General features: G+C 39.2%; 1 protein-coding gene across 1 annotated transcript in view; it reads left to right on the top strand.

The window, feature by feature from the left end:
* The window catches only part of HECTD4 (HECT domain E3 ubiquitin protein ligase 4), a 121970-nt gene that overhangs the window by 45753 nt on the left and 64035 nt on the right, over positions 1-12182 (top strand). The window contains exons 12-16 of the mRNA XM_084649331.1: positions 349-581; positions 1104-1249; positions 4613-4683; positions 10208-10313; positions 11032-11152. Coding sequence (XP_084505457.1) covers positions 349-581; positions 1104-1249; positions 4613-4683; positions 10208-10313; positions 11032-11152 — 677 coding nt within the window. The remainder of the gene's footprint in view (positions 1-348; positions 582-1103; positions 1250-4612; positions 4684-10207; positions 10314-11031; positions 11153-12182) is intronic.

The raw sequence follows: 12182 nt of genomic DNA, 5'->3' as shown, positions 1-12182 counted from the left end.
GAGATTAACATAGTCGAAACTCACATAAAGCACTGAACATACTTTCTTTAGAAAGCCACAAGATTAGTTACAGCATATTAAAAAATTACTTGATCGTTATTGAAGATAAGAAAAAAGCTTTTTTTTTGTGCATGTTTATTGGTTTTCTGACTTCTGCCTTTAACACTTTTTTAAAAACTTGAACAGAAATCTCTTACCTTTAATGCAGACGATAGCTCTGAAGTGCTGCAGAATTTCAGTGATGCTAATGATGGTTTCATAACATATTTTAAAAATGAATGTAAACTTGATATATTCACCTCTGTGTTCATAGAGAGAAGTGTGGTCATTTATTTTTTTTTCTTTCAGGAGATGCTATAACCACAAATGAGGTTATCAACCAGTTACTGCACCACGTTGGTGCCATGTGCATACACCAACTAAATCTGCTTGCAGCCAGTAACAATCTCCCAATAACAAATTTTTTGGGCAAACAACATCCAATTGAAGCACACCATCTCAGCAGTATTTGCGACATCATGGAGAAAGCTATGGTGAATGGAGATACTTGCATTATACGCTGCATCCTTGTTGTCTTTCAGGTATAAACAAATCTTAAATATATTTTAAAATTAACTCTGTAAAGGAGACTTTAAGAATGCAGACCAGCAAGTAAGCCTTTTTTTAAATGAATGGTGACTTTGTATTGAGTGGAGAAGAGCTAATGGACATTAACCTAGAGATAACTTCTTATTTTGCATTTCTAGAATGTGTTATAACCTAAAATTAGACCTCTTTGAGTTCTCATCTATGTTTTACAAATTGGATAAGATCCAGAGAGGTTAAGTTATTTGCTCAAGGACAAGGGTGGTTTGTCTAGTTTTTGTTAAGACACTGATCACAGATTCAGTAGATCTGGGTTCAATTCCTGACTACCACCAACTTTGAGCAACCTTGGAGAAATTATTTAGAGTGTTGGCCATAAAAATGTTTAAAGTTGGCCTAACTCTGCTTCCATTTGAGCCACTATGTTATAGGTGCTTTCCTGTATGAAGCACTTGCCTTGAGTAGAGAAGAAATTTGTTTTTAATATTGCTGTATTTTATAACTATTGTTTTTTGTAGGTGATTTTTAAATTTTTCTTCAGCCCCCAAACTGAGAGAAATAGAGACATTATTAGAAGGTCTGGCCTTTTACTTTGGCAGTTACTGATGGCACCAAAGAGCCAGATTTGCCCTGAAATTCAGAAGGAGGTCTGTCTAGCAATCAGGTAAATACCAATGTTACTTTGTCAAAACAAAGTGAAACTAAGATCTTAAAGATAGTTATGAAAAATCATAACCTGAATGTAATTTCTTATTTCTTAGTACACTGAGCCATTCAAGTTAAAAATACAGCTAATCTGAACTTTATTATAAGAATCCAGGATTTTGTGTGTAAACTATGCCTTTGGCAAATTTTAGATAAATATTATCAGATCTTGCAAATTTGGTTGGTTTGGAGGGGAAGAAAAATGCAAGATGTTATATTAAGTGGTGATGGTGATGCAGTATGCAATAACTACATTATGCCTACTTTAAATTGCTCCTGCAGTTCCTACTGGCTACACTTTTTTTCTTTTTCTTTTAACCTAATTAGGAATATGGTGTTACATAGCTGTCATGTTTCACCCAAGAGTTGTCTGCATTCAGTGACGGGTGTAGTGTGTTTGTGTGTGTGGTTTATATATGCTTTGGGGTGAAAGAATCTATGTAAATGATGGTGGTTAGAGCAATGTTTCAGAAAGCAGATTTGAGGTTTTTTTGTGTGTGTATGTGGGGGGGGGTGAACAGGAGTGTGGGGACAAGTGAAGTGAGTGGGGTTTGGGGATGCTATAGGTTGAGGATGATTTTGGAAAAGTATGAAATGGGTTGCAAGGGTGTCCAGGTGGCTTGGGGTGGCAGGAGACTTGTGTTTAGAGATGAGAAACCTGTGATGTATAGGAGTCCTGGGATGGGGAGAGCCCAGTGTCTTTGTGTTGCGGCATCAGCACCTAACAGATGCTTCAGCTCCCCAGCACACTAGGCAGTAGTGCTGAGGGAGCAGTGTCACAGAGCCTGAAAGGCTCTGCTGTCTCATTTGAGCTACAAGCTGTGAAACCTTTCTGTGGTTTGTCATGACAGCAGAGTGACCAAGTAGAGGACAATAAAGTGGAAAAAATGCAATTGTGTATCAAGAGAATCAGAAAATGTGCATCTCAAGGGCAAATAATGTTGTCTCAGGTAACCTAATCACAGATTGCAAATCTGCTTTCAAGTGGGAAATGTTCCAAAGCTTGAGAACAAAATCTTCCAAAGATCAACCTGTGTGCCTTTCTTATAAACCACTAAGTTACAAAATGTACACAGCCATTTAAATGCACTAGAGAATAGTAGTACGTGTTTGGTTTGAAGGCCGTCTTTTCAGGTTTTATATATGCTGCTGACTGTGTTTACTGCGGATATTGATAGAACAACAGTTAAGTAGTTGTTACAGTATTTGACTAGATTCATTGTTTTTGGTCAGCAAATATTTTAAAGCATTGTATCTTATGTAAGCAAAGGAGCAGATCTGTAATGTTCAGGAAGGATTTCTTCTTACTGTAGTAAAATAATAAATTCCAAGTTAACTTTGAGGTTCATATTTTCTGACTTAAATTTTGAGTTAAATAAATTGTGTTGTAAGGTACTATGAAATGTAGAATCTCCATGTGGTGATGGCTATTCTAAGTCTACATTTCAAAGTGACTTGACTGTGATCAGTCTTGGGTCAGAGACTGAGTTGGGGAAAAAACTGCAGAAATCTTGGCTCCAGTTCAGTCTTGTAAAATGAACAGTAGACCACACACTTATGTTTGGTATGAGACACATTTAATAAGGTAAAACATGTCCGTATAGTAGCTCCTTTAACACTATAAGCCAGTGGTCTCCAAAGTGGGGTGCGCAAGACAATCAATTGTGGGGGGCGCAGTAGGAGGAGCACCGCAGGAGGGAAAAAATAAAGGGGGGGGAGGTGGGGCGGCCCTGAGTCCTCCGGCCCATGGAGGAGCAGGGGCAGCCGCGCTGCTGACGGCCGGAAAGAAGCAGCACTTTCCCCTTCAAAGCTGGCCAGAGAGAAGCAGCGCTTTGAAGGGGAAGGCGCTGCTTCTCTCCGGCCGCTGGCTGCGCGGCTGCCCCTGCTCCTCCTGAGTCCTCCGGCCCATGCTCTCAGGGCTGCATTCCGAAAGGGGCTTTAGAGTGCAGGCCAGGGCCCCAGGGCTCCTTTAGCCCAAGGCCCTGAAGCCCCTAAAGCTCCTGCGTTCCGGGTGGCCCTGCCCGGGTTGGGGAGGCAGCTCCCAGAAGCGCTGCGCAGAGCCACCTGCACACACCCCTGCACCAAACAGGAGCTGCTCCAGGTAAGTGCTCTGCACCCCCTGCCTGCCCCAGCCCTGAGCGCCCTCCCACACCCTAACTCCCTCCCAGACCCCGTACCCCCACCCTGAGCGCCTGCTGTATCACAAAGTGTTAAACCAAGATTTTCAAAAATTGTAAAGCATATTCAATCACATTGCTCCCACTAAAAATATTATTATTAATCATTTTTTTTAGTGACAGCGAAAAGGTTTTTTGTACCGTTAATAAATAAAAAAAATTATTTTAAAAATATTGTTTTTCATCTTTATCTCATCGTTTTTTAATTTGTTTTTGTGTGTGTTTTATAATTTACATAATAGTACAGTAGTACATGTCTATAAGTTATACATATATTGGGGGTGCGTGCTCAAAAAATTATTACTGATAGGGGTGCGCGATCAAAAAAGTTTGGAGACCACTGCTATAAGCAATCAGGAGCACATGCCTGTGCACAAGGATGGTCTCTTACCCTTGATATGGTGAATAATTTATGCAGAGGGGACAAACTATTAAAGGAGTGGAAAAGACCACTTATTTTGAGGTGTATCTATAGCAGTGCAGTTCCAACACTACTGTACTTCTGGCTCCCTATTTAGTTTAAAGAAGGATTTCCATAATGGGTCAAAGGTTAATGAGGTTAAAGGAGTTAATACCAGTAAAAGTTCTTGGCTACTGGCTTTCATTTCCTATAGCTCTTATTTCAGATATTTGATTAGCGCTGGTGGAGACAGGGAGAAAGCAGCAATTCTGCTTGGATTTGCAGTAAAGCTGTCATCCTGTGTTTGACATTGGTCTGTTTGTTACAGAAATGACTGTGCTTTCGTATGTTACAATGATGACTTCACTGTAGGATTTGTCAGGAGGGAGCAGATGGTTCTGAGGGGGGAAATCCTCTGCTTATTCAACAAAAATTATTTGATTAGCAGAAATCACAGAGGAAGAATTTGCAATTCTATGACAAATTAATCTAAATGTTAAGATATGTTGGATGTCTTTCCTTAGTATAAAAATGTCTTTTTATAAAAATTCAGGCAACCATATAGAATAATTCTAAGGGTGATAGCTATACAATTGTAAGTTCCAAATTTTTAATGTTCTGTTTCCCATGTTTATAATGGAACTATTTTCCTGTCACTCATTATAAACAAATGTTAAATTTGACTTTTGATTTCCCCTCTTCTCCCCACCCCACCCCACCCCACCCTTTTTTTTTTTTTTTTTAGCTCTGGCTTAAATATCCTATATCCTGGAGAAGTGGAAATTAATAACTTACTTAAGTTGGTCTTGACGGAAGGTGAGTTTTTATTGATACTCTGGAGGATAATTTTTTTAATTTAAAAACTAAGCAGAGAGAGGGCGGTTTTGTCTTTTTTCCTGTTAGTAGTTTTTATTTCTGGGATTAAAGAAGTTCAGGAAAGTGGTTGAATGTTAGACTATCATAAACTAACACTTCCTTGGAAGTTATAGAATGTTTTTAAGTTCTCAGTGCTTTGTCTGGATATGTGGGGAAGGTGAAACACTGTATCAGAGTAATGGCAAGGTCTAACTTAAAACTAGAAAGGTTTACAAATCTGTTTTGACACTATTCATAATGTACTTTGTCTAGCCTGAATATCGTACCTAACAGGTATGCAGCAATTCCTCAGAAAGGGCCCTCATCTTACACACATCCCCACTGTATATCATTTGAAAAATTATTTTATGTATGTGTAGATGAGGGACGATGTGGAACTGTCAAGTGGTGTCCTAAATCTGTAGGTGAGGTGAACCAGTGTTACGCAAATTGAGTGTCATTTGTCCCCCGCACTTCCAGAAACATTGCAACATGACTGATTACAGTTTTTACTGTTTATGTTAATTTCAGTATCTTAATGTGGTGTTTATTGGTAAAAGCTACCAAATGACAACATAGTAAAATATTCGTATTGGTTTTACATGGGCAAGTATTTATTTTCCCCAGAAATTATGTAGCTGTTTAGCATGTGGCAAAAATGGTGAATACCAACATTTTGCAGTATACTAACATGAATTGTTTTCACATTGCATATTCTTATTTGTCAAAATATGTCACAAGTGATGTTAATCGTTCTCTATATTTAGAACTGAAATTTGCTGACCAGATCAGTCTCTCTCTGAAGGTTGTGCACCAGTAGCAGTAGATTGTGTGCCCACAGTTTGTACTGTGTAGTGGATAGATATAAATGTATGTGAATTCGTAATATCCTAGACTATCAGGGTTGGAAGGGACCTCAGGAGGTCATCTTGTCCAACCCCCTGCTCAAAGCAGGACCGATCCCCAACTAAACCATCCCAGCCAGGGCTTTGTCAAGCCTGACCTTAAAAACCTCAAAGGAAGGAGATTCCACCACCTCCCTAGGTAACTCATTCCGGTGTTTTAGCACCCTCCTAGGGAAAAAGTTTTTCCTAATATCCAACCTAAACCTCCCCCACTGCAACTTGAGACCATTACTCTTTGTTTTGTCATTTGCCACCACTGAGAACAGTCTAGATCTATCCTCTTTGGAACCCCCTTTCAGGTAGTTGAAAGCAGCTATCAAATCCCCCCTCATTCTTCTCTTCCGCAGACTAAACAATCCCAGTTCCCTCAGCCTCTCCTCATAAGCCATGTGCCCCAACCCCCTACTCATTTCTGTTGCCCTCTGCTGGATGCTTTCCAATTTTTTCACATCCTTCTTGTAGTGTGGGGCCCAAAACTGGACACGGTACTCCAGATGAGGCCTCACCAATGTCGAATAGAAGGGAACGATCACAATGATCAAATCGCTTCGCCATTTGTAAGATTTTGTACATACAATGTAGCATCTAGTCTGCCTGGTAGAAGGTTTTAATTTGTAATTGCCTATGCATGCAGTACTAGCCTTTGAAATATTCTGGAAACTAGCTTTTAATTCAGTTACACGTATGCATAGGCCAGTATTAGAGTTAGAGATGACAGTACACAGCTTCATATTATGAATATGCAAAAGCTATGAGAGAAAGAAGTGTCCTAACAAGAAGTAATGAAGACTAAGTCCGCAAACAAGTCCTTGCCTCTGCACCTGAAGAGGGATGAAGAGCATGTTACAGGAAAAGTTATTTACTTGTTTCCATAATATAAGAACTAGGAGCCACCAAATGAAACGAATTGGTAGCAGGTTTAAAACAAAAGAAGGAAATTCTTCTTCACTCAGCGTACAGTCAACCTGTGGAACTCCTTACCTGAGGAGGTTGTGAAGGCTAGGACTATAACAGGGTTTAAAAGAGAACTGGATAAATTCATGGAGGTTAAGTCCATTAATGGCTATTAGCTAGGATGGGTAAGGAATGGTGTCCCTAGCCTCTGTTTGTCAGAGGGTGGAGATGGATGTCAGGAGAGAGATCACTAGATTATTACCTATTAGGTTCACTCCCTCTGGGGCACCTGGCATTGGTCACTGTCGGTAGACAGAATACTGAGCTGGATGGACCTTTGGTCTGACCCAGTATGGCCATTCTTATGTTCTTTTACCAACCATGTCATCAACAACATGACAAACCCATTTGACCTTGAAGTACATCCAAGGATGCTTATCAAAATATCTACTAAACTGCATGTAACATCAGTTGTATGGGAGCTCTACTGAAAATAGCAGATGTTGGTGAAGAACAAATGGAGAGAGTTGTGAGAGGTGCACTTGATTCTGAAGAGACACAGCTTCTGCCCAATCAAGAAATCTGGCATCAAAATACTTGCTGACATGGCCAAGAAGAACAAATTTAAGTCTGGCAAGGGAGGGACAGTCACATTAGATACTAGTTTTCCACAGAGCCTTGTCCTTCGCAAGATGCAGTGATGATGTTTCAATGGGAACTGTTCTTAGTCAGCCAGTAAGACCTGTGCCTTTGTCCCACTGATGGAACAATGAGAAGAACAGACAAAGCTGAATTAGGGTTCCAGCTGTAAAATCAAGCTGGAATAATTCATGAGCTAAGAGCATGGAACAAAGAAACCACAGTGTACATCCAAGATGCCATAGCTGTCATACAAATGATGACTGAAGACAAGTTCCACACATTTGATGAATGGGCTGCTGAATATTTGAGGCAGGTCCAAAAAGGATTTGACAAAGCTAATTCTGTAATCGAAGTCTGTGACAGATATGACAACAGTAACTCTGTGAAAACTACAAAGAGTCCGGTGGCACCTTAAAAACTAAGATTTATTTGGGCATAAGTTTTTGTGGGTAAACTTTCTGTGAAAAACTGCAGAAAGACAGCGCTGGACAGGATTTAAAGATGGATGCAAGAAATACCAGGCGATTGGTGGACATCCTGTGCCTCAGTGGAAAAAGTTTCTAAAGTTGACATCCAGTAAGCAGTCACTTGTAAAATTCCTCTGAGTTTATGGTTCAAAATCTACCTGTGTGTGTAGGAGCACACCCAACAGAAACACTCCTCCTTGACTGAGGCTTTTCCAGTGGTGAAGGAGCAAAGTCCATTGCCAGTAGAGGTATTGAAGAAGCCCAGGACTTGCACAGTACTCAAGTGGAAGTGGACAGAAGGATGCTTCTGCATGTTGTATGTACTAGTATGGCATTTGTATCAAAGACACTGTAGTAATTAGGTCACCTGATACAGTTGTTTTGATCCTTGCTGTTCTCTACTTTCCAAGAATGGAACATATAGATAATGTGCGGATTGAAACAGATACCATTACCAGCACAACTGACAAGCGTTGCTTCATACCCGTGCATGCAAATTGTGATGCACATACTTCCGATGAAGTGAGCTGTAGCTCATGAAAGCTTATGCGCAAATAAATTTGTTAGTCTCTAAGGTGCCACAAGTCCTCCTTTTTGTGGATACAGACTAACGCGGCTGCTACTCTGAATACTTCCTATTGTACACATTAACAAGATGACTGTGTCATCCCGATTTGGTGCTCAGAAAAAAATTGTTTAATGTTGTCAAAACAAAGGGATCTTACCACTTAAAAGATCTTGCCAAATTGGAAGAGAGTGCTGGACAAGCCACAGTTTTGGAAATAAGGAAGTTGGTAGCAGTGCTGCGGTCAGACCAAGAAAGAAAAGATCTATAGAGACCTGAATTGCTTGTGCCTCAATCTACTCTCAGTCAACTCATTCCCTTTGTTACTGCATCAAAAAGGACAAGTCACTGGGTCACTAAAGAGTCAACTGTCTGTAGCCAGGACAATCTTCCCTGCATAGACCTATGTACATGCCAAGGCAGTAAAGTAAGTATGGTAACCCACTCACTCTTGACAGAGATCATAATGATGAACAAGATGATGATAACTAAAAATGTCACTAGTGCTAAAAAAAAAAAAAAAAATTATATAATACACAAGTTAAGAAGAGAGTGTCTGTACATCGGATTATCCACAATACAAAGTTTGTTTTAAAAAGTCATAAGATACATATAGTGCATAATCAGCAATAAGCCAAATTAAGGTGAATAAATTTAACAATACAGTTTAGATATTAGAATCCGAATACTCGGGTACATCACTAATGAAAAGTTATACGGAGAGTTGGTTGTAGAAAGCAAATATAGGAATGAATGTAGATTGTCCCTCAGTAATTGAGCATTTAGGGTAGATTGTCCAGTTGGAAATACAATCCATGAGAAAAAAGAAAAGGAGTACTTGTGGCACCTTAGAGACTAACCAATTTATTTGAGCATGAGCTTTCGTGAGCTACAGCTCACTTCATCGGATGCATACCGTGGAAGCTGCAGAAGACATTATATACACACAGAGACCATGAAACAATACCCCCTTCCACCCCACTGTCCTGCTGGTAATAGCTTATCTAAAGTGATCATCAAGTTGGGCCATTTCCAGCACAAATCCAGGTTTTCTCACCCTCCGCCTCCCCACACACAAACTCACTCTCCTGCTGGAGACATCATCAAACACACACAAACTCACTCTCCTGTGTGTGGGGAGGGATGATCCGATGAAGTGAACTGTAGCTCACGAAAGCTCATGCTCAAATTGGTTAGTCTCTAAGGTGCCGCAAGTACTCCTTTTCTTTTTGCGAATACAGACTAACACGGCTGTTACTCTGAATCCATGAGAAAAGTATTTCAGTTACTTTCCCCACTGCGCTTCTCATCAGCACTCCAGCTCATCCGTCCTGGTATTGCCAATGTCCGGTGATGCGTTCTAGGTAGATGTCCCTCGACCACCTGATGGCGTCCGACACCATGAGTTGCTGCATCAGCCAAGCGTAGCGCTGACCGATTCCACATTCTCTCAACACTCACTTATTACTGGGATCCCATGCACCCAATGATACCTGTACAAATTGATTATTAGATTTTGTTTTACCTTTTAGATTCTTGTGATGCATTGAGGTCACAAAGAGATCCAGTGTTATATCCTGAAATAATACATAGCATCTTTAAATTAAAGAAACGAATGCAAGTACTTCCGAGTGGTCATTTTAATGTGTTGATGGTGTCATTAGTTATCCCCATTTCTGTGGTAACGGCACCGCTTGACAAGTCCATATCATACCTCATCTTAAAGTAGACACCATAAACGTTGATATACATGTGTGTAGAGAGGCTACATTATCGACCACAGTGGTGGTATCTTCCACTCAACTAAAATCAGTGAGTCGTTCAAAATTTAAAACAGTACTGCATATATGCAGTAAGTCTCAAACTGCTTATATGTCTGTGGAGAATCTCAATAAATTGTAAGCATAGTTACTGTTAGTCAGAAGTGTATGTCCAGCAACATTCCTTATGAATTAATAAAATGTATCTAAAGAAGGCTGTTTTACAACATTTTTCATATTCTGCCATTGTAGGAGAGAGAAATAGTGGGCTCTCCCAACTTCGTGATGTGATCCTTACTAACTTAGCTGAACAGCTTCAGAACAACAGATTTGGAAGTGAAGATGACGATCATTACAGGTAAAGTGAAATAACACAGTTGTCGCTGTTAATTTGTATTGAGGTGCATTTGGCTTGTCAGCATTATTGTAAACTGAGCTACTTCCTGCCTAAACAACTCATTCCCTTTGTTACTGCAGTTTGAGCTAATGCTAGCCTTGTGTACATACTGTACCATTTGCTGAAAGCGCTGAATTCCCCTGGTGGTTTGAAGTATTATGGAACTTTTGGAAATTTCTGTAGAACTGCATAAGTGGTTTGGAGGAGACTTTTGTGAATTCCCTGATAGTTAAATGAGAGCAGCTGACGTTTTATTAAGTGTCACTCTTCAGCACTAAGACTATCACCCTCAAGAAGCTCTAATGTTTACTTAAAGATTGACATTTGGAAGGGGTTTCTTTTTATTAAAAAAGAAGGCTTCACTTGATGTGGACTCTTTGGAGGTACAGTGAGCAAAATGAATGCAGAATGTACTGATATTTTAAACATGCCAGAGCTATATCTGTCTTGTATTATACTGTGGTCAGAGACATTTTATTTTTCAAACATCTTTGATATCAGAGTGCTTTGGTTGAACATATTAGTGCTTGAGCATCTCTGATGCAGTCATTCAGTCAGTGTAAACTAATTTGTAATATGGTTTGTCAAGACTTCTCAGGTGTGTTGAATGTATCAGTCATTAATTTTCTTTAATTATAAATCATCGACATCTTCTCATGTCTTTCTTGCATTTTTAAAGACTAAACGATGAGCTTTTGCACTACATTCTCAAGATCGTTGTTCGAGAATCTTGCATCTTAATCACCAAGTGCCAAACTGTATCTAAAGATGAATTTCAAAGACTTCTTTCAACTGTGCCTGTAAGTAAAATGTATTTGTTGAAAATAGTCAATTTGATTAAGTTTTCTTTCTATTTCTTGATTCCAGCCACCCATTCTCTTTTGTGTAGAAGTGTAATGAATACAATAATGCAGTCTTGAAAAGGAATAGGGGAGGGAGTTTTTAAGTGCATATTGTTGCAAAAATAAAACCTGATTAATATTACTGAATTAAAATGCTCATGAATAGAAAAGGGGGCAGGACACTTCCATTACAAACTGATCTTGTATAATAGTGTTAAAGCAGGTTAACATATTGATACGTTTTCCCTGGCATCTTGCAAACTGTTTCAATTTTAACATTTATTTTTGTATAAGGTCTTTCAAAGTTTCACAGAATGATTTACAAAATGGATTAGAATATAGAGAGAGCCTTTTAGAGTTGTGTTTAATTATGCATACAAGTAGAGAGGAAAACTGTATGCTCAGAGTTGGGAGATGAGTAAAGAGCTGAAATTTTGAGTAGTAAAAATTTACATAGATATTCTTGCACAACCGTTAATGAGTAGGAGAACATGAGGTTGCAGCAATGGGGAAATAATAAGTGGGATGAGGTTTGGAATCTTATGTTTTCAGATTTACTGCAGTACTTTACTATGTTAGTAAAGTTACTAATTCTCATTTCAGTTTCATTGACCTGCACTCCTCGAATCTCACACCAGAGACTGTGCGTCTCCTTTCAGCAAAGATTTCATGGTTGAGCTCTGCAGTTGAGGTCTCATGTTAAGACTTCATTACCTTTACTATAAACACTCAAAACATATACGCATACATTTAGTGTTTAATTACAACTACATTTTTGAAACAAATTTAGTGCTTTATGATGCTTCATTCTTTTTAAATGTTTCACCTACTTATTAGTTCACTAAATACCTTGGTCTCCCAGCCTTCAGTATGAATTAGTGAGATTCTGCTGATTCAGCAAGGACTATGTAACTCAGTGACAATAATTTGTTCAGTAACAGGAATTGTGTGTCTTTCTTGTACTTTTTCCCCTGTTTGTTTCCTTTTT

This window comes from Lepidochelys olivacea (genome assembly GCF_965140295.1).
Source record: "Lepidochelys olivacea isolate rLepOli2 genome assembly, chromosome: 15".
In the NCBI taxonomy this organism is placed as follows: domain Eukaryota; kingdom Metazoa; phylum Chordata; order Testudines; family Cheloniidae; genus Lepidochelys; species Lepidochelys olivacea.
This window is presented reverse-complemented; position numbering and strand designations above follow the sequence as displayed.